The 26,427-nt window shown below is 44.1% G+C and overlaps 6 protein-coding genes across 18 annotated transcripts in view; 3 read left to right on the top strand and 3 right to left on the bottom strand.

Moving 5' to 3' along the window:
• The window catches only part of LOC108050261 (nuclear receptor coactivator 6), a 47,496-nt gene extending 43,096 nt beyond the window's left edge, over positions 1 to 4,400 (top strand). Inside the window, 1 exon segment of the mRNA XM_044459119.1 lies at positions 16 to 4,400. Coding sequence (XP_044315054.1) covers positions 16 to 2,292 — 2,277 coding nt within the window. The 3' untranslated portion in view covers positions 2,293 to 4,400.
• A 54-nt stretch (positions 4,401 to 4,454) lies between these two features.
• On the bottom strand, positions 4,455 to 8,644 carry LOC108050263 (endoplasmic reticulum mannosyl-oligosaccharide 1,2-alpha-mannosidase). The gene is made up of 6 exons (XM_017131842.2): positions 8,259 to 8,644; positions 7,916 to 8,176; positions 7,249 to 7,750; positions 6,454 to 6,794; positions 6,210 to 6,397; positions 4,455 to 5,958 (listed from the first exon to the last, which is right to left on the bottom strand). The coding sequence occupies exons 1-6, from the start codon at positions 8,346 to 8,348 to the stop codon at positions 5,304 to 5,306; spliced, it is 2,037 nt and encodes a 678-aa protein (XP_016987331.1). The 5' UTR covers positions 8,349 to 8,644; the 3' UTR covers positions 4,455 to 5,303.
• A 419-nt stretch (positions 8,645 to 9,063) lies between these two features.
• LOC108050289 (protein RUFY3) lies at positions 9,064 to 19,789 on the bottom strand. 7 transcript variants are annotated; one of them, XM_017131901.2, is made up of 7 exons: positions 18,349 to 18,983; positions 17,395 to 18,229; positions 13,330 to 13,763; positions 13,021 to 13,271; positions 12,560 to 12,962; positions 10,541 to 10,638; positions 9,064 to 10,033 (listed from the first exon to the last, which is right to left on the bottom strand). In XM_017131901.2, the coding sequence occupies exons 2-7, from the start codon at positions 18,206 to 18,208 to the stop codon at positions 9,406 to 9,408; spliced, it is 2,628 nt and encodes an 875-aa protein (XP_016987390.2). In that variant the 5' UTR covers positions 18,209 to 18,229; positions 18,349 to 18,983; the 3' UTR covers positions 9,064 to 9,405. The 7 variants fall into 7 exon arrangements, with proteins under 7 accessions (XP_016987390.2, XP_016987391.2, XP_016987394.1 ...); XM_017131902.2 differs by having other exon boundaries at positions 17,395 to 18,226; XM_017131905.2 differs by lacking the exons at positions 17,395 to 18,229; positions 18,349 to 18,983 and adding an exon at positions 19,262 to 19,789.
• LOC108050290 lies at positions 13,786 to 17,245 on the top strand. Of its 5 annotated transcripts, none has more exons than XM_017131908.2 (5): positions 13,786 to 15,486; positions 15,541 to 15,905; positions 15,959 to 16,025; positions 16,153 to 16,250; positions 16,308 to 17,245. In XM_017131908.2, the coding sequence occupies exons 1-5, from the start codon at positions 13,854 to 13,856 to the stop codon at positions 16,353 to 16,355; spliced, it is 2,211 nt and encodes a 736-aa protein (XP_016987397.2). In that variant the 5' UTR covers positions 13,786 to 13,853; the 3' UTR covers positions 16,356 to 17,245. The 5 variants fall into 5 exon arrangements, with proteins under 5 accessions (XP_016987397.2, XP_044314836.1, XP_044314835.1 ...); XM_044458901.1 differs by having other exon boundaries at positions 15,956 to 16,025; XM_044458900.1 differs by having other exon boundaries at positions 13,787 to 15,486; positions 16,153 to 17,245.
• A 273-nt stretch (positions 19,790 to 20,062) lies between the features above and the next one.
• LOC108050303 (DNA polymerase alpha subunit B) lies at positions 20,063 to 22,144 on the top strand. The gene has a single exon (XM_017131927.2). The coding sequence runs from the start codon at positions 20,148 to 20,150 to the stop codon at positions 21,975 to 21,977; it is 1,830 nt and encodes a 609-aa protein (XP_016987416.2). The 5' UTR covers positions 20,063 to 20,147; the 3' UTR covers positions 21,978 to 22,144.
• Positions 22,118 to 25,336, bottom strand: LOC108050304. Of its 3 annotated transcripts, none has more exons than XM_017131928.2 (5): positions 25,260 to 25,336; positions 23,641 to 23,762; positions 23,261 to 23,577; positions 23,044 to 23,166; positions 22,118 to 22,981 (listed from the first exon to the last, which is right to left on the bottom strand). In XM_017131928.2, the coding sequence occupies exons 2-5, from the start codon at positions 23,644 to 23,646 to the stop codon at positions 22,501 to 22,503; spliced, it is 927 nt and encodes a 308-aa protein (XP_016987417.1). In that variant the 5' UTR covers positions 23,647 to 23,762; positions 25,260 to 25,336; the 3' UTR covers positions 22,118 to 22,500. The 3 variants fall into 3 exon arrangements, with proteins under 3 accessions (XP_016987417.1, XP_016987418.1, XP_016987419.1); XM_017131929.2 differs by lacking the exon at positions 25,260 to 25,336 and adding an exon at positions 24,612 to 25,083; XM_017131930.2 differs by lacking the exon at positions 25,260 to 25,336 and adding an exon at positions 24,637 to 25,083.
• Positions 25,337 to 26,427: the final 1,091 nt, after the last annotated feature.

The raw sequence follows: 26,427 nt of genomic DNA, 5'->3' as shown, positions 1-26,427 counted from the left end.
CGTTATCTTTTTCAGCTCCCACATCGCACCTCAGAGTTACTTCAAATGCAACAGCTGATGATCGACGACCTCAAAGGTGAAATTAACGACATTCGCACCGCTGAAAAGGAGTTGGAACAGCAGCTGAAGGAGGAGCACAATTGCGAGAAACCAACACTGGAAAGCGATCATCAGCCAGAGACCAAAGTGAAGGAGGAGATTAAACAGGAACCTGTTGACAAGTCAGGTCAATCAGCGGACGTGGTGGACACGTTTGATTTACTGAAAAAAAGCGCTGATGTGAACAAAGCGTTCAGTAAGACACAGCCCCAGCAACAATCTGCAGTAAAGCAAGAGGAAAACAACGAAGTGTGTGAACCTTCAGTAAATGGATCTGTTAAAAGCGAGGGCCAGGACAAAGAGTCCTCGAAATATATCAAAAAGGACTACGACAATTTCGATATCGAGTCTGAGCTTACCACCAGCTTCATCATGAAGAAGGTGGAGCACAAAGCGGCGTTGGCTAAAAGCGTCGAGAGTTGCTACCAAGATAGAAATTTGATGGATCAACAACAGCAGCAGCAACATATCAAAGGCAACGGAGTGGATCCTGTTGATCAGGATGATGGGTGGTATTGCCTGCAAAAGGAGCTTAATCTCATGAATAATGATCCTATGCAGCAGCCGCAACCACAGCTTAACGGCAACCCGCAGCATCTATCTATCAATCGCCAGTCCTCGCAACAGCAGTCCCACTTCCTGGACAACTCCAACTCAAACAACATGATGACCAATAGCAATCACATAGCGGACCTGTTCCCCAACGGATGCATTGACAAGAGCAACCAGAGCACAACCAGCAGCAGCAACAGCAGCTGCGTCAGCGAAAACCATACTGGTTCTAATCCCGTCAAGACTGTGTCCTCATGCAGCGGCCAACGCGAACAGCCGGTGGTCCTAGATGCGGAACAGCAAAACGAGCATCCTGCCATTAGTGAGTTCTTCAGTAGCGTCTCGGATGTGCAAAAGTCCGTGGAGACACGACTGGAGGCCATGTTCGGGGAGTCACCCGTTCACCTAGACGTGAAAAGCAGCAGCGATGCCCACGACATTGAGTCCAACCTGGACGAGATTTTTGGCGATTCGAAATCGCCGGTAGCCAACCACAAGAGTAAAATGAACATGTGGGTGCCAGATGCCACATTTATGCACCAGGCACCACAACAACAGGCACCGCAACAGCAGCAGCAATATGCGGGTCCGCAGCAAACATCACAGCAGCAGCATCACATTGAACTGAACTGCAACAACAATCCTCGCTGGATGCAGAGCATGGAGGCGCACTACAGCGACTTCCTTTCCAGCGGAACCAGCAATGGCGATCTGGTGAACGGAGGAGAGTCGCGGAAACGGAGTTGGGATAGCCAACTGATGGGTTCTGGCAGCGATATGGAAGATGACAACAGCAGTAAACGGCTATGCACGGCTTCCTCATCATCCTCCTCATCGCCCATGTCGTCGCAGCAGCAACAGCATGCCCAGGTGCCTCAGCATGGTCTCTTAGATCCGGATATGCTGCCCTCAGGATTCCCCCAAATGCTGATGGAGCAGCAGCAACAACAGCAGGCACAGCAGCAACACAACTTTGCCTATTCCAATATAATGGACCAGCAGCAGCAGCAACAGCAACACTTTCAGCATAGTCTGCAGCAGCAGATACAACACCAGCAACAGATGCATGTTAGCCACATGGGCGGAGCACCAGTGGTGGCCGGCGGCGAGTACGATGATGACATCAGTCGACATGTGGCCAGCGCCATCGATAGTATCCTGAACCTGCAGAATAGCGGCGACTCGCTGCAGTTCTCCCTGGGCTCGATCCTCGGGGACAGCATGCTAGACGATCAGCGGCAGGCGGGCGGAAATTTGCCCAGCTGCCAGCAGGAGCAGGTCATTCAGAGACGACGCCAGTTGGGTGAAGAGATGAACGACTGTCTGATAAGTGGCGGAGGATCCGCTGTTAGTGGAGTGGCGGACAATAGCAGCAATATCCTGCTGGAGCACCACCACCAACAGCATCAAATGATGCAGAGTCATCAGCAACAGCCACACCTGCAGCACCATCATCACCAGAACATGGCGCAGACCCAGGCGCAACATTTAGGACAGCTGAACGACTTTGCCTGCGTGGCAGGCGGCTTGGACGATCCAGTCAAGTCGATTATGACCTCCTGACTTGGAGCCCCAGCGACATCCGCAGCGGAAAATGCCTCAAACAGTCTGATACTAGAGTTTAATGCCACCACCTTGTGAAAAACGTTTGATAATAATGACTTCCTGATTGTATAGATACCCGTCTTAGTTGTCCTTGGTTATTGTTTTTACCCCGAGTACAACCTTTTATTAGACCTAAGTTGAGACCTTAGTATAAATTGTTTTTACTTATTGTTTGTATTGTTTAGTCCAATGTTTTGTACAATATTTGAAAAACCCTCAGATTACTAATTACATAATACAAGGGAAAGGGAAAGAGAGATGGATAAAACTAAAGGCATCAATAATAAGACAAAGCCCCAATAAAGCCAAGAAAGCAATTGACGTGGTGAATTGAAAACTAAACGACGAATAGCATCAAATGCTTCTCACAGAGGTACACTAAATGGAACTTAATCTAATAATTATATAGCTACAATAACTAAGAGAAAGCCCCTAGACAATTTATTCAAATGAAACCAAGAAAAGTACGTAAGAAAATCAAGAGAATGATAAGAGAAACACGCGCAAAAAATAAGGAAACAAAACGAATTGGTTGTATAATTCATAATTAAGTTACATGAAGCAATTCTGAGAAACAATTAAAACCACGTTGCCAATTTTGTTGTCGTTGGAATATCAGACAGAGCAATTTATCCGCATCCAATCAATTTTTAGAACCCCAGATACAATATTTTTATTTACGCATTACGTTGCGAAAGAGTTTGTAAATAGTTAGAGCATGCTGCAGTTTCATTCGCGCCCAGGAACTGTCTAACAAGATTATAATATATAGCTAAGCATTTTTAAAGAAGAGATATAATTTAAAGCGCTTTACGTACGACTGCTTCTGATATTACAGACAAACAAAACAACCTATTGACGTGCTCAATTCGAGAGTAAAAATATTTCGGCATAGCTACGGGTGTCATTGGAAAGCAAATGCAAAGATCTTAGGGATTAACGAGTACCAACTATGGCAAACTACGAAGCAAACCAAAAGCAGTTCAAAAATCACAATTTTAGCCAATTTAGTTTAAACATTTATAAATTATTGAATCTAATGTAATATCTTATACACTTAAACCGATCGATTGAAACGAGAAGCAGATGGGAACCACAGGAAAACAAAAAAACAACAAATTAACGAATCGTATCAATTGTATCTTGATCTTGCGACAAATCTGACTTGTGATTTGTGCCACGTTTTAAATATAGATGTCTGATTAGCTTGTAAACATACATAATAAATACGATTAAAGTCTATACAAAAACCCACACTCAGTAAGCTACTACGAAGTTTATCCAAAACGAATCGCCAGTCGCGAAACCAATTGTAAATGTTTGGCGTGGGAAGGGCGGGCGCCACGCATCAATTACATACCAATTACAATACTAACTACTACTTTAATACCACCACTAACACACCTACTACGATACGTACTACCATGGACGGAATGCTTGTATTACGTGTAGTCTGTAAGGAAACTTCAAGAGGTACCATATTTTAAGATGTGCTTCGTTTATTCAGGCCACCCATCCATGACCCCTGAACCTGAACCCATCATCATCCCCTCAAAACAAAACTCCCACCTGTCCAGCGTCCCGTCTGAGTTGCATGATCTTGTATTTCTATTTTGAAACTTTCTAGTTATTATTCAAAGACAAATAACTTTCGTGTAAAAATGTATATGTAATAGCATAATTTAAGTTGGCAACCCAAAACTGAATAAATTTAAATCTATTGATAGATTATTAATAAGAATTGTTTTATGTTGTATTTAGAACAAAATCAAACTCAGAACTCAAATCGGTCGCCCCCCCCGCAACCACCTTTCCACAACAACAAAGCGCAGTGTCGTCACTTGAATTGTTCAGCTAAATGTGTCTAAATGTAATTTAACATAAAGAGAAAACTAAAGATTTTTAAACAAACAATGTGAGTTTTAATTAAACATCATCAGCATAGGGAGAGAGAGACAGCAAAGCAAAGGAAACAACTTTAATATTTGATAGTTTATTAAGCCCATCCATTCATAGTCGTCATAAACATTAAGTACATAAAACAAAACAAACAAAAGATTCAATATAAATCTCACTGAAACGCAACAAACCGAAAACCCAACTGAAAACGGAAACTAAATAAAAGGAAATGCAATCAAAGTTCATGCATTTGCGTTTGTACTGGGTGAAATGTTCTTAGGAAAATAAAGAAAATTCCATACAATTTTAAAAACTATTGCATTTTATTATCGGCTCTGTTTTCAATACGCTTATGGGATCAGAAATGCTCTTAGCACATTTTCATGTGAGATTCGTTTATTCCGTACTTTTAAGATTACGCACAAATCGACTTTGTGCTGAGTGCAACTGAGTTTCTAATATCTTGCTAACATAAACATACATATTTAACTACAAAAGAGATTACAAGGTTAAAACCCGCTGGCTGATTCGATTGTTACTATTGGCTAATGAGATGGGTTAGCAATGGCCCAATATCAAGTTACAGTAGGTGCTTATAGTAGGAAATAAATTATTACAAAATAACAGTTATCAGTAAATAGAATATGATACAAACGACCACTACTGATTTTGAAATGACATTTTGAATAGTAAGATGGGACGGGTCGATGATTTTGTAGTTCCAAATCGCTGGGGCAAAAAATTATGCAGTTGCTATAATATTGAATTTAACAATGTCTAAAGCTAGTTGGTAATTAAGATTTCTGGCCATAACAATTTAAATCATTTTTGTTGGTAGATTTTCCAGGATTCTAAAAAGAGGTCTAAATTTTTCAAAATTGATTACACATTAACTTTTTGCCCCTACCATTTTAAATTTGTTCTCACAAAACAAACCGATCCATCCCAATGGGCATTGCTTTATTCGATTGGCCAACTTTGCTCGGCCTAATCCTGAGCTTAGCATAGTATTTGGCATTTGCGCTAAAGTACGGATACGAGTTAAACGATTGTTGCAGCCTAAATGCGCCGAAACTATTCGGTTTCCAGTTAGTTTCGCTGGCGCAACTGAGTTGCGCTGCCTATTAGTTGCTTCGCTTAGGCGCTAGTTAAGTCTTGAGCGGATAGACCGGCAGTGGATGTCCCTCCGAATTAAAGACCCATTGGTCCAGATCGATTTCCTTGCGGTCGTCGCTAAACAACAGGTAGAAGTACTTCAGGGTCTCGCTCATCCAAAAGCTTTCCATTAGATCACGCAGACGCGTGTTCTGTGTGTTCTTAACATTTCCCATCGATGTGTAGCCCGCATTTACTTTGGCGTGAGTCTCAAACGCCTGGAAGATGGTCCACCCCATGTCCTGGTATGTGCGATTGCCAGTCAAAGAGTAAAAGTAATAAAGACTCTCTACAAATTCCGGGCGCAGTAGGTTATGCGCGTCGTTTGGCTTAACATAAATGTCCTGATCGTCCTTTTCTGTGAGTGCAAAATACGAAATCTCGGCCGCCAAGTGTGTGGGATTCATCATGTAGGTCTGATAGCATGTATCCATTAAATCCCTAGCGAGTATTAGATGAGAGTCTGGCATTCCGTTCTGGTGACCCAGAATCAAAGTGCCCGGCAAATAACACGTAAGATGGTCCATTTTCGGTTTAAAGTCTTTGCCATTGATCAGCTCGCCAATGTATACCCAGTGCTCACGTGGAGTGCGCCGCATCAACTGTGTTAGTACTCCATCTATAGCTTGCATATAATCTAAAATAAGGCTGAAATAAAAAGAGGTTGGGTAAAATAAATAATTAACAAAATTTCCTATGTGATCAAATAACCGAATGATTGCACAGTTGTTCAAAACAACTGACTTGATTAATTGTGTTGGTACATCGACAAGAACTTGCTTTGCAATAAAAGATGCCGAATGCTAGTTTAAACATTTATCTTTCTCATAAGTTATGGCCTAAAAATTTGCTATCCCATTACAAACCCTTTTATTATTAATAACAATTGAAATACTTACTTATCGTTATCTTTACGGCCAGTCTGAATCCACTGCTTGAGCAAGTACTCATAGTAAGAATCCCCCCGCGCACCAAGGGAAATGGTGGCGTAGTTGCGGAAGGTTCCAGTGTTGGCGTTGATAAATATGGGCACCAACCCATGGTTTTTATCCAGATCATGCACCTTTTCGTTTACTTTGTGAGCAACCTGATAAACGTCAATTATTTTATAATCGTTATTTGTCTCTTATCCGATTTATTTACCTGTTCATAAACGGAAACGTTTGTGGACCGACTCAAATCACGAAACTCTAGCTGAATGGTGGTAACCTCACTAGTGGAACTATCTGGTGACCACTTGGGCGAATGTGCTGACAGATCCCCGAGATTCACATCCGAATATGGAATATTCGATGGCGATAGGAAGGCGGGCAATAACCGGTTGCCCAATTCCGCTGCTTTGGCCAGAAACATTGTGTCACCGCTCAGGTGATATGCAGACAGCAATCCGCCCAGGACTCGTATGGTCACCTCGAAGAGATTCACATCCCGCTTAGTATCGAAGCGCAGTGAGTTCTCCACCCAGTCGCGTGCCTCTTTAAATTCTGTGGGTAAGACAGAAATAATTATATAAAGTTGTACTGAATGGTTAAATAAATATTTCCCATCTAAAAAGTATTACCACTATTTTCCCGTAATTAAACCCAACTTGAAGCTGATTGTAATTTTTCAAGATTTTTGTCTGTTTTCTCGACCTAGTAGTAGGTTTCGAACGAAGAAATCGTATAGAAATTTGTTGCTTAAAACATACTCTTGGCTCACCATAAAGACGCGAACAACGGCCACAAAAGATCAACATGTATTCTTAAAAGTAAACCAAATCTATATTTTAGACCTGCTTCAATTATTAGAACAATTAGAAAGTACTTTTGCAAATATAATTACATATATTTGTTTAGCTTAAGACCAGTGTTATTTAAAATATGTTTGTATGACACTTCGAGTCAATGAAATCCATATATTATAAAGAAGTGAAAGTTTGATTTTTTGCCAACTCACCATCATCCAGTCCCATTATGTACATGGTGTCCAATGAATCCACAATGGTCAGACCCAGACCGAACCACTCGTGGGAGTACTGCGAGATTGGCTTAAGGTTGTCGTGTCCCCAGGCGTACTTTTTGTAGCCCGCCCAGGAGTGCTTAAAGGCTGCCACCACAGCTGACTGCCGTTCGTTGGTGGCGCCATGGAAGTGCTGCCCCTTGGCCAGGATGGGCTGAATCTTCTTCAGATGCTCCTTAAAGCTAACACCGCCCATATTCAGTGGACTCTTGATGGCCTCGTCCAGTTGTTCGCGCTCGCCGAGCGGCTTTCTAGGCTCCTGTATGATGGGTTCCTCCACATTATTTAGGATGTCGATGCCTCCCATGTCCTGATCTTTGTTATCTTCCGGCGGAGGTTGTGCCACGGCCTGCAGTGGTCCTTGGGCAACCACTGTTTCAGGCAGACGGACCACGTTCTCAGCAGAGTTCGCATCCCCGTAGGCAATTAATTCATTCAACTGAAATTGATTGATATTGAAATATCATTATAAAGTTTCATTGGAAGTGCGTCGGCAATAAATCAAAACGCCAGCAGGCAATTCAATTGATACGCCGGACTATCTTAATGGGCAAATAACGTTAGTCCATGAGTACTTATCAATAATGTGGGGGGGCCTATTCACCTTATCTTTTAGAGCCTCTGCCCGGGGTGGACCCTTATCTTCCGCTGCTGTGACTTCTGGCAGGTCCTTATCGACTCCGGGGTGATGGTGCGGATTTGGCATGGGCAATTGATAAGGGGCCACTATCGACTTCTCGTCCACATCCTTCAGGCTGGCGGCCAGAAGCTGATCGCCGCTCAGGCAGAGCAAGACTGTGACACAGAACGCGGTTATTCCCAGAATAATGAGATTACGCTGACAACGAGGCAGCTGATTCCAAGCCTGAATAAAATATAAATAGATATTAGGATGGGTCTTATTTGATGCTTTGGGGAAAGAGGTCCCCCGCTTCACATGTACACACCCGCCGCAGACTCTTCCTGCCCCGCTCGTCCACCGACGCCGATGCTGATCCCGACGATAGTGTGAGCGTTATGTGACCGCCGTCCTTCATTGCGCCGCGCTAAATGCCGCCGAGTTTAAAGTGTGGGAGGAACTGGCAGCGAAATTCCACAACATTCGTCTCGAATAAAAATCGATTGCTGTGCGCCGCTGCCAGCGGAGGAAGTGGAGCTAACTAACCAAGGTTGGCTCAAACTACTGCCCCGCTTCACTCACTAATCATCTCTGTTCCTGCCTGTGCATTAATTATATTTTACAAATCATATATTGCAAATTACTAATAAGAATTTCTAAAATTATTTCCGCGAGATCCGCATTTTTAGAGCAGATAATTTATCGATAATCAAACCATTGATACGTGCTTTGGTTTCAATCGATACTATCGCTAAAATATATTTGTACATTAGCGGTATTCTGTATGAAAAATTACATTTTACAATCCGTTATATTTCGAAATCTGTTTTAAGCCAATAGCATTTAAGTTTTTCGAAGAAAACATGAACATTAATTTATTTCATTATTTAATAAGGTTCTTAACATTTTATACAGCAGTCTGTTAAAGCATTTAATAACTTTTTAACAACGCTCGACAAAGAAAATAATCAAAAATAAAAAAAATTCCATGCTTGTGTTTAAATATAGATTTTATTTTTTGTTTTCATCTAAGTCTAAGTATTTATCAAGACATTTGCTTTAAAAGTTTTCACAAAACTTAATAATTTTATTTGTTTACCCATAGTTTAAGGAAATAATTGCATCAATAGACGTACACGTTTTCAACACAAGTTTTATTATAATTTGATTACAAAACTCAGTATATTCATTAAATATCGTCAGAGGGATCGACTGGAAGTGTCTCGTTAGGTCAAAGTGGTTAGCTACAAATATTAGTCACACAACCTTGGGCACGAGTTTCCATAGGGCAGTGATACCAATAACATTGAGACGTTCTAAAAAAGTTTGTATCTAATTTATCATATTTTTTTCGGATTAGATAGGAAGATGGTTCTAACCATTTATTAAAAATGTAAAAATTTGCCACTGCCCCTGGGATCCCTAGTCAAGCATATATGCGTCTCGAACATACAAATATATTCTATATTTCTTTATCATTTAGCTGCATAGCAGTTGTCGCACACTCGTACTGGTTTTCCCGGCTGACCCTGGGCATTGATGAGGGGAAGAGTGTGCTCCGAACAGGCCTTGCAGAAGATCTCCCCGCAGCTGCGGCAGTGGTGCTTCCGCCGCGTGAGATTGAACTCCCGCTCGCAGGCGGTGCAGTGGCTGGCGATGGAGTCGGGTGCCCAGATCCCGGGACTCCCGACCGCCTCCGGCATGGCCTGCAGGGATTGGGCGGATCCGGAGAGCAGTTGCCTCTGGCGACGCTCCTGATCCTGCATCTCCGACACCTTCAGTTTGCTCACGCTCAGCTGGATGCCGAGCTCCTCCAGCGTAGTCTGAGCCTCCGACCACTGGGTTCGCACCTTGTCCAGATCCGCCTTGAGCTTGCCATTCCTCTCCTTCTCCTCAGCCAGATCCTTGAGACAGCCCTGCAGGGTGGATATCTTCTCCTTCAGCTTCAGCTCCTTCTCCTGCAGGGAGATGCGCCACTCGCGTTCAATCCTGGACTCGGCCTCCGCCCGAGCAGCTCGCTCTTCGCTGGCGGTCACCTGGGTCGTCAAAGTTTGCGACGTGGTCTTTAAAATCTCTCCCAGGTTGCTCTTGTCATGGGTCCACCTATGGAGGGAGAAGTACGAATTTATAATGCTTTTAATTACGGCTAGGCACTTTCAGCAGCTACACCTATTTATTTTAATTTTCAAAAATACACTACAAATTAGGTACTTTCGGCAGCTAAAACTATTCATTTTAAATTCTAAATATCGACCACAAATTTTAAAACAAAAATAATAATGTAAATTAATTCAAAATTGATTCGGGAACTATTAGAAGTAAACACTTTCCAAATTTAAATTCGATGGTTTTTCTGCAAAGCAAAGATTCAAAAGTTGAAAGAAAATAGTATTGATATAAGAAGCAAAAAATATGAAATATAGCAAAATAAATAATTATAAGATTATTGTACAAAGCCAGATGCGAGTTTTTAATTTAATGTGTCTTGGCTTGAAACGCAAAAAGTAGGAACCATTTTTTTGTTAAATCAGTTAACTCGATTTCCTAAAACTTATTCTGACTATCCCCTCCCCCTTATTACTATCCTTATCAGTCCGTCAGCGATCTTACTTCTTCTCTAGCTGCTCGATGGTGCTGGCCATGTCCTCCTTCTGGACCTCCAGCTTGGACATCAGCTCCGTCTTGTGCGTTAAAGAGGCCTTGCAGTCCTGCCAACGAAGAAAATAAGCGGATGTACCAGCGTCGCAATGTTCCGTCATTGTTTTAAATCTCGGTGTTAGTAGGGTGAAAAATGAAACACTTGGGGTTCGGATAAATTTTATTTCTCTGGGATCGATTTAGGGGAGTACGAGTATTAGAATATAGGCTGATGCTCCAACGCGTATAGTACATTGCATGGATTTGTAGATTCATATAGTCTCTATATGTGTTCATATAATTACAATACTTTTATTTGACTAGGCTGAGTGTATAATTACAATATAAGCTGTTGCGTGGGGATCCATATGTACATACATATGTATAATAAACATCTGAAGCCTCTTAATCGCACAATACATATATACATACATACGTTGTTATATTATAATCGTATTTAATCTTTGTTTTTAAAGGGGTCTAGGAAGATAATTTAGCTAACAGGTTGCATACATTAGTAATTCAAAACCTTTAACAATTTGTATACTGGTATTCTTGTCCTTTAGGGGATCTGGTCTACGGAATAAAGGCATCCTATATGGTACACACACGGGCTATAGAGCTATAGGTTTCTTTAATTTATTAGTTGTGGACTCCACCTTTGGGAGTCTTGTTAAGCAGTTGCACTTTTAGTTCCGTTCTGGACCTGGACGCGGACTTTGAGTGGTGACCCAGGTCTGAAGGATGTGGGAGCAATAAAGGCCTGTTCAAGTTTTCACATATGCATTTTGTTTTTAATTAAAACAAAGTATATTGATATTAGGTCTATATTGGGTAAAGAATTTATAAGTACAGATTTTCCAAATGTAGGCACTAATTCATTTAATAACTTTTAAATTGAACTCGCAATAATATTGTTTTACATTCAGTGTCCAGACGTTTAAATATGGGTTATAAAATAAAGTTAACTAAGTATAAATGCGGTCAGTCACTAAGTACATTCAGAAATAATATAAACTTAATTTTAGAGATCTGAAATCAAACCTATGGACTGTATAGATTTGTGAAAAATGGATAGGTTTATCAATTTATAACCTACTAATTCCGTGAATGTGAAAACCGAAACTGGCCATATAAACATATATTCTACATTTAGCTGTTGTTTAAGTATCTCCTTCGGCCGTCTGCTCCCGGCACAGGACGTAATCGCTTTGGGACGCATCCACGCCAAAGTGCTGGCTGACCTCGGCCGCCGCCTCGGCCAATTCATCGTTCAGGGACTTGGCGGACGTGGGCGTTTTGGCAACCTTGTTCTCCTGCTGTTCCTGCGGATCCGGGGCATCTGGCTGACGCGGCGACTTGCGGTACTTGCTGGGATCGAAGGGCGGAAAGGCGTCCATCTTGAGGTGCATCCTCTTCATGGGCGGACCAGCGTCCTGCTTGTGCTTCTTGGTGAGCGCCTCGAATTTCTCCAGATTCTGCTGTCGCCGTGTGTTGGGGGAGCGGTCTCCGCCAATGGCTCCGACCCCACCTCCAAGTCCCGGTCCCGGTCCATGGTGATGCTGGTCGACGAGCTTCGATTCGTATTTCTTTTCTAGCGATTGTAAAATGTTACCAATTTGTGAGGCTTTCGTTTGCAGGCGCGAGACCATCTCGCCCTTCTGTGTGAGTTCATCTTCACATTCCTGGTTGAATTTTAGACGGGATTACGTTTTGACTTTTAGGCTTAAACCGATTTAATTGGAGCTAATGATTAAATCATAAACGAAAGCTTAAAACAAAAGGGAAAGAAACCAAGGCTACGGACCAGATGAGCGAATGAATGTGGGCAGATGGGTTGTGAGTGGTGTTAATGATTTGGTTGGGTCAATTGGTTTTTTACAGGGAATCGTGGTTGCACAGAAAGTAATCTATGAATACTATCTGCCCAAGAGATTTAACTGCTTTTTATCCAATTAAACCCATCCTAATGTTGCTGAGTGGACTACTCACCTGCAGCTTGCGATACATTTCCAGGTTGATCTGCTTGATATCGTCCAGTTGGCGACGCAGCGAGATAATCGTATCCTGCTTTTCGTGGATATCCTTCTCCAGCAGCTTCATGGCCATGTCGGATTCGGCCTTGAGGGACACCTGCAGTTTGAGCTCCTTCTCCAGTTCGCTGGTCTTGCGGCGCTCTTCAACCAGCTCCTCGGATGCCTTCTCCTTGTCCTTATCGGAGGAGCCCCCAGAACCAGTGGAGTTGTTGTCCGCTGCCGGAGTGGATTGCCGCATGGCCTGGTTTTCGGCCTGGAGGGCCAACAAACTATTTCTAGCAATGGCCAAATCCTCCTTCATCAAGGCATTCGTGGTCGTTAGCGACTCCACCTTGGCCTGCAGATTGCCCACAGTGGCGCTGAAAGATGGGGAATAACTTAGCTGAGGCGCTCTACGTTTTTAGGGCCATAACCCACTTTAGGTGCCTGTTTAGCTCCTCAATGTAGTTCTTCTGGTCCAGCACCGCAATCATGTTGCCCTGACCAGTGCCATCCAGCAGAGCAGGCGGAGCACTGTCCTCTGGAGCGGCATCAGCATTTCTTGAACTAGAACGCAGGTACAGCGAGAAATCGATGACGCCTTGCTGGGAGTCCAGATCCTCCTCCTTGACGCACAGATTGCAATCGATCACGTTCAAGCCCACTAGAATGCCCATTATCACAACGATCTGGAGCAGGAAAAGATGGGTTAAAAGCGATTCTTCGGAGGAACAAGTACATCCAGACCTCGTCGCTCATCATCAGAGCATGCGGCTCGTAGTAGTCGTACAGCGAATCGTCCCTGTGCTCAATGAGGGCCTGCAGGTAGTCCGACAGCTTCTTCTGCATCAAAGCGATCCTCAGCCAGGCCCGCGCCCTGCCGATGTGGGTCCGAACTGTGGGCAGGTCCCTCACACTCGCCGTTATATCCTGCGCCTCCGGGCAGTAGTGCTCGACGCTCTGCAGCAGGTCCCACAGCTCCTTGCGCGGCCCGAGGAGACCCTTCTTGGGCCGCAGACCATGTCCCAGGACGTGCTCGATGACGATGAAGAAGTGCTGCAGCGGCAGGTGATCGGAGTCCAGCATGCGGCCGTAGCGCAGCGACTGCTCCAACAGCTCCTTGACCACCAGCTTGCAGATGTTCACCAGGTTGCTGCGTTCGATCTCCGCCGTATCCCGGGCTGCAAATGGAGAAACCACGGGTCCAAAATTAGAGACTCGGCCGGCGCAGATTTTTGCTTCAAAACAACTGACAACTGATTAACTGAGTAATGAACTTTTATGTGCTCTCCTGGCTGCTGTTTTTCCTGGCGCCCGGGGGTTGTCCCATCTACAGCATAGACCTGGCCACTTTGGAGGTGCCCACCAACGATTTCCAGAACGAGCTGACACTCCAATCGATGCTCAGCTCGGAGCTGCGGGAATACCGCAATGGCCTAAACGAGCGGATCGGTGGCCAGAGAGAAGATCCGCCGCATTCCCCGCCAAGGAAGTTCCAACAGCCCGATTGGCTCAAGGATCTGTCCAAGGTTGCGCGGAGTACCGCAGAGACGGCCCCTTTTCTGGGCACCAACCTGTTCGGCATCTGCCGCAAGAACTGCTTCTCCACCGAGGACATTGCCCTGATGTCCGCCCGCAAGGATTTTGAGTTGCTGGTACCCAAGTCCTTCCCGCAATGCCTGCTCAGCGACTGCGTTGTCCACATGCTAATCAAGTACTTTAACACTGTTAACCAGATCGTGAAGAGGATGTCGGACGAGGACACTAGACTAATCCTTCAGCGGGCTTTCTACGACGCTTTGGGTGGTTACCTTCGCTACTACCTGCTGCCCATGGCCCAGGTTTCCTTCTACGCCGGTCGCCTCAAGCTGAATACCGTGGAGCGATTGGTGAACATCTATCGCCAATGCCGAACGGCGCTCAATACGAATGGAAACGGATGGCGAACACCGGATAAAAACATATTATCTAAGATAAAAGGGGCCAGGATCGAGCCTGTCAAGCTGCCCAAGAGCTGTCAATCCAAGGAGGATGCCTCCAGCTGTGCCCTGCTGGACCAAAGCTGTCTCTCCCAGAAGCCGGACCAGGACGGGATGATTGTGCCATTGCCGCGCCTCGAGGCGGTGGATGAATATGGCTTTCTGAGCAACATCTATCTGCCCTTCCGAAAGCGACGGATCTACAATCTCCGCTCTCCCAGATCTGCCTTTGTCTTGGTGAGATTCTTTCAAGCCCTGACCAGCTGCCATCGTTTTCTAGACGTCAGCCAGGTCAACTATAATCGCCAGTTGCTCTCCTGGATACGGGAAAACGTGCAGATGCACTACCAGGATGATGTTTTCTACCCGGGCTTGGGAGGGATTCTTCAGGTGCAAGAGAGGCTACTGATTCAGAAAAATGATCCTGAGGAAGAGCCGGCTCCACCCGAACAAAATGAGGAGACTGAAAATCCCTCCTCATCCTCCGGAGAGGACTCCCGCAAGCTGAGCCGCTCCGCCATCCACTGGCAGGAGGCGCCAGACTCGGAACAGGAGCAGGCGCATCAGGATGAGTGGCTCTCGGGATTGGAGAAGGTCCACACCCGCCAGGATGAGCTGGATGAGTGCCGGGAATGCGACAACGATGACTCCCTGATTTGGTGCATCGCCGCCTTTCTGGCCCTGCTCCTGCTCCTCATTCTGCTCATTATCTGCTGCTGCATGAGAAGAGGCAGAAAGAAGAAGGTAGTGCCGCTGGATGCAGAGGCACCTTTGCCCAAGGAGAAACGGATAAAAACTAATGAGCCGCTCATAGCCAGCGAACAGAAAAAAGAGGACAGGGACAAGGACCACGAAGGCGGTCACCGATACTACTACTCGGGATCTGGTCGCTACAGCACCTCACAAAGATCAGTTCAGGATGATCGTAAGTCCAAATTGGTGTCTATACAACCGCTGATACTCCCCTCTCACATTACAGGCTATCCGGAGAATCCTGAGCTTGATTCCTACACCTCAACCTCGTCGTTGGGCTGCCAGTTCAACAGAAAGTGCGTGCCCCTTAAATTCTCCCGCTCGAAAGGAGAGGAGTACTACGTACCCGAAAAGGGTCGGGACGAGGTGGTGAAGAAACTCCCCGCCCTAAGACTACTCTCCGAGGATTCGTCCTCTCGCCGTGCTCTGCGATCTGCCATTAAACCGCCTCTAAACACAAACGAGTCCCCAAATCCCACCTCGGAAAGCGATCGTATCGCCTTGGACAAGGAGAAGAAGCGGCAGAGGCACTTCAGCAAAGAGGCCAAGCGGAAAAAGCATAAGGACACGGAGGCTAGCCAGAGAAAGGAGGTAAGTTATCAAAAATTATTCAGCTTTCATCCTGAACCCAGAATCATCAGCAGACTAAATCCTCAGAAGAGAGAAAGCAGTCATCGCCGGAAAGGCGAACGACCAATCGAGTGAGGATCGGTAAGCTGAACTAAATAAGGAAAAAACAAATTTAAAAAAAAAAATCTTTAAAAATCGACCCCTAAAAAAAATTTCGTCACTCCTCAATATAAACTGATAACACGTTCACCCTTTATCTGAATACCAGTGACGGACAACGAGTCTACCGACGATCCTCGCCTGACGAGAAAGACGTCCGAGGAAAAACCGGAACCCAGTGCGAGTCGACATAAGGGCGGCAGTGAGGTGCGTCAATTCAATTCATTATATGACAGAAGTTTGTTATCGGTAAGATCTCCCCAGTCGGTAAAGGATTCCCCCAGCTGGGAAACGACATTTGAGGATAACTAACTTTGTTTTTTTTTGCGTCGCAGTTTTGTTAAATGTATATTTTGTGATAAGGTAATAAACCCTTTTAGTTTAAGCCTTTAACCCTTTGCCATGAGACGATTGGTAAAGTCAAAGAAATTAAAGAATCTAAAATTACTAATTTAAACTATTTTTGAATATTGCAATCTGACTCAAACTAATTTTAGTTCAATACCAATACCAGAAACTGCGTTCTTAGAAAGAAACGTGGAATCGGATTTGGAGACGTAGGATTAATCTGTCTAATTAAATTATTTGTAAACAATTGGGGTCACTCCCAGTGGTGAAACGTTGTATGGTAATAGCTAAGCGGTCGAGCAATTTGTTTAAGTGGCAATTATGTTTTTAAGATAAAAAAAACCCTTTGAGTTTAATACACCGAATCGAGAGAGCTGGCAACCAAATGTGCAACAATGCAAAGAGGCATGCAAATTAATTGAAGATAACAAAGGCCAACAAAATCTAGAACCAAGATCTAAACCATATTTTTCAAAGGTTTTTCGTGCTCGATAAGAATCTTGAGTGGCATTTTTAATGCTACTACTTTTGCATCTTTGTGCAATGTTTACAGACGATAATAATAGTATCTCGCACAATAGTCTAAAAGCAAAAGGTTAAGAAAAAAAATTGGCTAGTGTATTTAAAGGTAAATGGTCAGAAATTAGTCTTTGTAAAAGTTTTAGATACTTTGGAATTTACAATACAAAAACCTATGACCTATGCTCACTAGCAAAACATTTAAAAAGTATGACTTGGCTCTGGTTATCCTCCCAATTTTGTTGGCCTGCATGTTCAAATCGGATAATCAGATAACGAGAAATGAAGAGATACTACAAAGTAGGAGCGTGCTGGGCAACAGAGGCATCAAGAAGCGACCTACAGAGATGCGACCACTCGGCGAAGAGGCCGACACTCTGGTGCTGCGACTGGGAGTGCGACTGGGACTGGCCGAGTGCCGAGGAGCCACTGTGGACCATGTCGCACAGCCGGCGTCCGATAAGGTTTTCAATTGCCATAATACCATTGTCCGTGATGTCCAGAACGCCGCCTCCTCCGCCGCCGCCGTTTCCTCCACCACCACTTCCTGCGGACAATCCGGAGAAGCGCTTGCTGTTGCGCTTGCTGGAGTTGGATCCTGTGCTAAAGTTCGATCCAAAACCTGTGTTCGAGGTGCCTCCCTGTTTTTCACTGGATTGTGCTGCCTGGTTGCCTGTTCCGCCGGCAACATCAATGTCCTGCAGCTCCTTGAGGCACAGCCATTCGCCATCGACGGACACCCGAAAGTTGCACAGGTAAATGGTGTCCTGGACACCGCCGGCCAACTCCTCGCTGGTGTTGGCATGTGAGGCTTTTGGCAGGGCAATCGTGTTGCTGCTGTTGTTCGCCTGGTGTTGCTGTTGTTGCTGCAACACTAAGGGTTGCTGCTGTGTCTGTTGTTGTTGCTGTTGCTGCTGCTGCTTCGGTTGCACTTGTGGTGGGGGTGGATTGTGACCCTTTTGAGTTTTGGCCGCCGCCGCTGCTGCCCTTGTTGTTGCTGTTGTTCCAGTTGTTGTTGCTGCTGACGCCGAGGACTTTGCAGACTTGCCAACTTGTTGTTGCCCCGTTTGAGGCGCCTTCTTGGCCACAGCTGCACCTGCTCCCAATGACGTCGTGCTGCTCATTGTTGGCGTTTTCACCGCACTCCTTAATGGCTTCGAACTCGTGCTGCTGGCACTGGATCCTGCCACTGTATTCGCTGATTTTATGCGATTGCTGGCACTACTGCTGCTGCTGACGTTGTTGTTGTTGGCGGACGACAACTTGGTCTTTTTCGTATCCTCGACGAGTCCACGCATTTTGCTGAGGCTTCAAAACTGCTGTGTGTGTACGTGGGCGTCCATAAAAATACAGATATATACATATATCGATATTAGATGCTCAATAAGTTAAATGTTTCCTTTACTGCAGGTCTTTTTCTCCACTGCTCTTTTATTACCTTTAAGTGTTATTTTCTTTCGGAAACCTCTTTTTAAGAGGGTTTTCCTTTTGAAATCAACCAAATAACTGTTAGTAATCGCCGCTATAATTTTGCACCGTTATCCTGCTGTTGTATACGCGTTGAGTAAGACTGGCATAAAGTTTTTTATCCTATTGATTTGTCAAGTATGCCAAGCTCACAAGCTTTACGGGAGCTTTTATTGGGGGTGTTCATATTACCGTTGACACTTTTTCGATGCAGGATTCTTAAATACTCGTTTTTTTTTTAATTACAGTTGTTTAATTATAAATATTGTTAAATTTGTAGAGAAAAGTCAAACACACTCCGTATTCCTAAAAGCAATGTTATGAATTTTTCATGAAGAAAGAGTTTCTTTGAAACATTTATAGTAAAATTTTTAAAAAACACATTCATTTATGTAAATGAATAGTAAATTATAGTACAATATTCTTTTGAAGCTGTTGTTTTTTATTTAACATGTGTCAAATAATCATCAATACACTTGTGCTAAACCTAATTCACTATCACCTGCGCCTAATACAATAATTATTAATAACTACGAATAAAAAATGTGTGTAAGTAATTCTTATTTTTGAATTACCTATCTGCTTGGAGTTGAGTATGTTAATTAGTTTTACATTTTGTAGTTAATAAATTCCTGTATGAATCTCTACCAAATTTGGTAAAAAATATATTTCTCCTAAATAATATAACGTTTTTAAACATAAATTCAAGAGGAATTCGAATTAAACTCTTTTAAGATAACGTGGCCAATATATAATTATGGGTATATTTTATCACTGCCCATTTATATTAATGTATTTCTCAAATCACATGATACATACACAGATATCACAAAATATAAAACAAAGCTGTCCTATCATTTTTATGAATAATAGTTATAACTCACCGCGTTTCATTCTTTTTGCTTTGATTTTCGAGGGCGACGGAGTAGGAGCACCCGCATTCACATCCGGAGTAGGTGGCACAACAGGTGGCGTGGGTTCCTCGGGATATGGGTAGGTGGTGGTTCCGTCAATTACCTCAGAAGAGGCGGCTGCAGCGGCTGCGTTCGAGAATTGCGTGGAGATGTGGCTAAAGATCTGCGAGGATAGGGTCTCCGTTCGCCGAAAGGTGTTGCGAATGCGGTCCAGCGAGGATGTGGAGGCATTGGGCGCAGGCGCACCAGATCCCGTGGGGGGCGGAACCGAAATGGAGGCACTTGGGGAGTGCGAAAGAGATTGGGAGTCTTCGCTCCTTTCGCGACGCACCAGCAGATCGTCCGTGCTCATGGCGAATCACTCACTCCGCGACACTTTCAGGGACACTTCACAAGATCACATGAATTTACTTGACACGATCGATTTCGGTTTTTTTAATTGCGCACGGAGTAAACAAAAAAGTTTGTCAATACAAAATTAAAACAGCTGTTGCATCGCGATTGGGGAAGGGCGATATTTGTTATCGAAACTCGATGGCTCACCGAAACAACGAGTAGAAGTTATCGAAGTACAGTGCTTTCGGACGCATTCGGTCATTTAAAAACTAATCTTTATTATTTTATGCCCATTTTTGGCAAAATTGGGTTATTCATTTTATTTTTAAATGAAATAAGTGAAATTAACTTAAATAATTTATTTAATTCGTAATTTAAACTTATTATTAAAAACACGTTAGTTCCATTTTAAACAATTTACATAAGGTCTGGCAACGCTCAGCATATTTTTTGCCGCCAAAAATAATTTGCTGGTGTTTATTTACGAAACCAGCACGCGAAACCGAATAAAGCTAATCGAATGGACGTGGAATTAAAGCAGCAGTTCGACGAGATGGGCGTGGAGCCCGCGGAGGCGGTGCTCGACAGGTGCATGGAGCTGGCCATATCGTACAACGTCCACGACGCCACCGAGTTCGTGGAGCAGTGGATGGCGTTCAGTTTGTCGCACCTCCATGGCGAAGATCCTGCGCTGGATAACCTGGGTGACTTCGAGCGCAAGGTGCTGCAGCTGCGGAAGGACAAAATGGGCTCCAAGGCATCCGCGCAAAAGGCCACGTCCTATGCTGCATCCTCTGTCCTGGAGGCAAGCTCGCTGGCCACCTATGGAGTGATGGAAGACGATCCCATGATCGACGACTATGTCAGCGAGTCAGTTGCAGACTCCTCTGCAATGCACACGCCCAAGGCAAAAAAGAATTCGGGTCGAACTTCCAACCTTAAAGGCGGAGTGCTCTTTAGCCCCGCCAGCTACACACCTCAATCCGCCAAGAGGAATACAGCGGTTGGAACGCCAAGCTCCTTGGTGGCAGGTAAACCAGGTGACATTGTGGACTCTTTCGGACACCCCAAACTCCTGGCTGGCTCCAGCTGGCAGTCGCAAATGGAGCACCAGTTGCCTGTAACCCAAAAACTGCTCCACAAAGACGCCCCGCTAACCCTCGCCAATCTCGGCTACATGAACGACCTGCTGGCCGAGCGGTGTGATGACCTGCACGACCGCGTCGAGGACACCGGACGGGCGCTGGTGGATAAGAAACTCGGAGCAGCAGCAGCGGCCGAGTGCAGTTGGTATCCGCACGACAAGCAGGCTCTGCAAGCAGCAGGTGGCCTCCATGCGGTGGGGATGGTCCATTCAGAAGATGATGGCCCGCTAGATGCTCATTCCGCCTTTTTGGCTGTTATAGATGATTCTACAGATGAGGTTGAGGACAACTTTCTCTCACTAAACTTCTCCAGGATAAGGTCAGCCAGCATCTTTCCCGGCCAGGTGGTGCTCGCCAAGGGATTCATACCCAAGGGCAAGTCCTTTGTCGTAGAGGAGATTTACACAGAACGAAAACTGACGCCACCCACTCCTCTTAAAGTGGACAGAGAGCTTCAGTTCGTGGTAGCCGCTGGACCCTTCACAGACAGCACGGATCTGTTTTACGAACCGCTGCACGACCTGCTGAAGTACATCAAGGAGCACAGACCCGATGTACTGGTGCTCACAGGTCCCTTTCTCGATGCGGATCACAAGATCGTCGGCGAGCTAGCTGAGACCTTCGACTCGTTCTTCGAAAAGATGATCGGTGGAATAATGGAGGCGGTTGGGATCCACACCACAGTGCTGGTGGTCAGCAGTCAGAAGGACGCCATGGTGCATTCTGTCTATCCAACCCCGCCGCCCACTCTCCGCAAGACCTATCCCAATCTGCACATGCTACCCGATCCATCGCTGGTAGATCTGGATGGAATCACACTGGGCGTTACGTCTACCGATGTGGTGGATCATCTGCTGAGCTACGAGTTCGCAGCCAATGCCGGCGAGCGGATGCACCGGGCCATAAACCACTTGTTCCACCAGGGCTCTTTCTATCCATTGTATCCGCCCGCGGACGAGGACATGGCCTACGATTCCCAGCTGGCGCTCAAGTACGCCCAGATTAAGCAGCTGCCAAATGTACTCATCCTGCCCGGCGACCAGCGGCACTTCATCCGCCTGGTTAGCGATTGTCTGGTGATCAATCCAGGACGTCTGTCGGACAAGAAGGGCGGCACTTTCGCACGGTTCCTGGTTGCGCCCTCTGCTCCGGGAAAGGCGGCCAACATGTTCAACAGTGTGGCGTGTCAAGTCCAACGAATCTGACCTGATATGAATGTGTAATGATAATAAGAAATATTGTATTAAAATTATAAAATAAGTACTATTTTATTTATGTATATTTACTCCAGACGCCGAGTTGTTCTTGGTAAATATTTGGCTCCCTAAAGAAAATGTATCCTCTCTACCGTTCATAAATAATCGTTAAAGCATTTATTAATTTATGTATAATAGTTTACAGCTAACAGTAGGAAATGGTGTCTAAATGTAATGTACTCGCTAGGATCTCTATGTACGATTGATCTTGCTCCCCCAATACTGAAGTCAACTCTGTACTGAGGAAGCGATCGCCGAGAACTAAAACTCCAATGTATATTTTAACTATACAAAAAATACTGTATGCCGTGTGGGTCCAATGAACTTGGCTGCAACTCAGATGCGGTTAAGTAACTGCGTGCCACCTTAAGTAATCCTCGCCTGCCATCTCACTAACTTCGCCTTCAGTGCCTGGTTCCTGGAGCTGCCTCGTCCAACAACTCGTTCAGTTGTTGGGCTCCTGCTTGTATTGTTATTGTCGGTTGTTGACACCCTCGGGGTTGTGGCTGCTGACCATGCTGTGCTCCATGTTCTTGACGATCACATAGTTGGTGATGTGGTTGATGGCCTCGTCCTGCAGCCGTTCCGGCCAGCGCTTCATGTACGACTTGATGAAGTCGCCGAACGTGTCCACTTTATCGGGAGTGCTCTTATGGGTGTCCACGATGTTCTTCACAATGTCCACGAACTTATCATAGTCCTCGTGCGACTTCTTGATCTTCTGGTAGTTGGCCACGCCTCCGTTGGTGTTGCCCCCGCCGCCGCCGCTAGCTCCGCTTCCTCCAGCAGCCGCGTTCATTTGCTGATCCATGTTGTTATCTGCCAGGCGGGCCGAGGCAGCGGCAGCCACCGCAGCCACGGCCGCCGAGGAGGCCATAAAGTTGTCCACGCTGCCTGCATTGGGCGGCGGTTGGGAGTGGTCCATAAAGTGCCGGTGCATTCCGTACTCGGTCCTGTAAAAAACAATCATTAGTTTCTGAAACTGACGAGAAGGTGGGATCTTTTATGAGCTTACTTATAGAACCCCTCCGTATTGTTGCTATTAAACTCTTGCTGAGACATTGGATTTTTCCACACTGGAGACTCGGATGTAGATGGTAAACTGCTAGTATTGGATGCACTCGTCATGCGTTTGTCTCTGCGGAAGAATAGAGATAGAAGTGAGTTTTGTTTAAATAAAATAATGAATTTGTTGATAATTTATATTAGCTTTTCACATATTCTTGACCCACTTGTAACCGGTGTGCGCGGCCAGACTCTTGAATACATCATCCACTTGACTATAGAACTTCCAGGTGCTGATTATGCCCGTGGTCTCGAAGGTCTTCTGCTCCTGTCGGTAGCGCTGCGTGAGATTGTTGACTTTGAAGTGAACCTCTAGTGCTGTTACAGGGACGCCCAGCGAGGTTAGCTGCTTGGCCATTGCCACATAGAGATGGCCATTGCGTTTGATGGTGCGCAGCTCATAGGCGCAGACTTTCCATAGTTTGATAAGCTCTAGCACACCACTATCCTCCCATTGTCGGCGCTTTTTGTTGAATTTTTCATACTGTCGGAGCGGGAAATATGGGTTATTATCTTAGGAAAAACGGTTGAGTCGAAGAACACTCACAGGCATTTCACATGGGTCTTACTGCCGACAACTAGGTTTGCCCGACAAACTTCGTTTGCCAGCTGAAGCAGGACATGAAGCGGTTTATCTATTAGACTGTCATAGTGAACACGGATCCACTCCTGAAAAATTTAAAGAAAACAGATATAACAAATAATCAATTAATTTCTACAGGCATTGTTATATTATTGAAATGCGAAGTTTATATTAACAATACTTATTACCCTAAACTAAGAATAATTATTATAGCTAAATACTTTGCTCTTACTTGACTTGCTAAGATTTAGTTTAGTTTATACAAAATAAATAAACAATATTAGTGAGGATGATTAAGTCTGAAGAACAGTGAAATGTTTTCTGGAATAAGTTTCGTGGCTGTTTAAATTTATTGTTGACCAATATGCCAAAGATTAGTCAAATATGATACTTTCATTGCTTACTACCAAAAAATATTAAATAAACATATGTATTAATGTTTTTATATTTGGGAATTTGCCCCACAAAGTTATAATATATAATTAAACATATGGTTTATATGATGATTTATGCAATAAAATTGTAATTAACTTGTTAAGCTGTGAGAGGTTCCTGTCATATAATACGCCACCTAATCCGCCCCAAACAAGCAATAAGACGTGCCTGCCCCTTTTATAATGATGGCATTATAATTGCTGATTTTACCGGGTATTTGATTTATTCAGGGTATTCTAGGTCGGACAAAAGTAAGTAGCAAATAAAACACCATAACGAGTATATATCTTGATTAGCATTAACAGGAAAGTCGATTAGCACTCATTATGTTAATGCTAAAGAAAGATTTTTTTATCTTGTGTTGAATACGAAATTTTTGTTTAAATCTAAAAATTTCATGACAGGTAACATAAATGTGTATATACATACATATATATATGTATATTGTTTTTGAAAGAGGTAATTCTTGACTAAAATTGCTTCAGTTTATAGATAGTTACCATATATGAGTGTTTTTAATAATACCCATAAAAAATCCATTTAGGTAGGCAACACATTTTTTAATATCTGTACTCCGTAGCGGGTATCTCATAGTCGGTACACTTGACTTTATCTTTTTTCTATCTTTCAGTTATCATTAAGCCGGCACACACACACTCAATGACACAGCTCAGCTTCTCCCGCATACATACGTAATGCACACAGAACGGTAAACGGTAAACAAATATTAATAGTGGGAGCAAAACGAGTTGTAAATTGCAATCAGCAGAAAAAGATAGACTGCGAAGTGGATGCGGCGAAGGTTGGAATCGAAGTGAAGCGGTAATTCAAGTATACAAGTGAAGATGCGGATGAGATGCTCTGCCGACGCCGACTGCGACGCCTCGGATCTTGGAGGAAAGGGGAGCCTATGTAATTTGCGGGGGAAGATGTTACTTTTCTCGAATACACACGCACACTTTTCCCTTCGCTTTAGATACACACACTCACAATCACACACCCGATTTTCTTGCGTTGATTGCGTTCTATTGTTACGCTCTTCCTCTCTATGCACCACCAACAACAACAGCAACGCCAATAGCGGGGGCACAAAACTTAATAATAAGTCAAATAATTAAATTTTAATTATCTTTAAGAGGGAAACACACACGAAAAACGTAGTTGTTGTGTAGCTCCAACGCTGCGCAGCTCTCGCCATCGACTCTATACTCTATAATGATGTTCTGGAACGAGATAGCAACACTTCCAAGAGCAACAAGGTGTGAGCGGTGCAGCTAGAGTGTGACTGGTACTGCGGCGTTGCCAGACTGGCGAAAGAAATACGTTGGGGCTTTAAATGCGCCAAAGGTGGGAAATTGAAAATGTTATTTTTTTTTAATAGAATAGGGAAAATATTCCTTTGCCACAGCACAGTCATCTGGCGCTTTTCTTATGCTCCAATCTCGGCTCGTTAGGGCGCCACAATGCAAACGCATTTCATCGCTCATCATCATTATTATCAGCCCCCTCCTTTCTTACCATATAACCTTCCCTTTCCAACAAACGATTTGGTTGGAGCATAATGCACACACAAACTTACACACACACAGTCGCACCAACACGTATTTGCCGGTCATCATCATCATCATTAGGTTGTGCGGGCAACAACAACGACAGCAGCTCCCAAATGCGAACGTCATTAGCGGGCTAAATAACAAAAAATGATAATGTGGCTGCCACACAGTCGTCATTTTGGCTTTGGGGTAAGGTAATCATCATTAAATTGCACATCGCCTTGTTGCAAAGGCGCGAAGGTGGGGGCGGGGCAAGGCGGAAGAAGAAAAAGTTAGGAGAAGGCGGGAACCCAAAAACAAGGTCACTAGATATTTGCACGTTTATTTGGGGACCTGTCTAAAAATATGTATTTGTACATATGTATGTATGTACATATGTACATATGTAGCTTATGATAGTTTAATAAGAATTTAGGTTTGATTTTAAAGGAATAGCTACTATAAGTCCTTATTTAATTTAGTTTGGTTTGTGGATAATCAAAATCAATAATGTTTTCCTGGTTTGAAGTAATTTAAAGTTTATATGCATTAAACACATAAAATAGTTTTAGCTTCAAAGCTACAAGTTATTACTTAAGTAATAATAATAATTAATACAAATTTCTTGTATATTTTTTACTGTTAGTCCTTAAAGGGTGTTGTAAATTGTATAAAACCTTAAATAGTTTTTCATACTTTTAGCTTTAACATTACTCAGCACATGTCGTTTAAGAATAGAAAATGAATTTGTCATCATCATCATCAAGAAAACTCAGCATTAACC

The sequence above is a fragment of the Drosophila rhopaloa genome, unplaced genomic scaffold (genome assembly GCF_018152115.1).
Source record: "Drosophila rhopaloa isolate 14029-0021.01 unplaced genomic scaffold, ASM1815211v1 contig_178, whole genome shotgun sequence".
NCBI classification, from domain to species: Eukaryota; Metazoa; Arthropoda; class Insecta; order Diptera; family Drosophilidae; genus Drosophila; species Drosophila rhopaloa.
The sequence above is the reverse complement of the archived record's forward strand: the minus strand, read 5'-3'. Positions and strand labels throughout refer to the sequence as shown.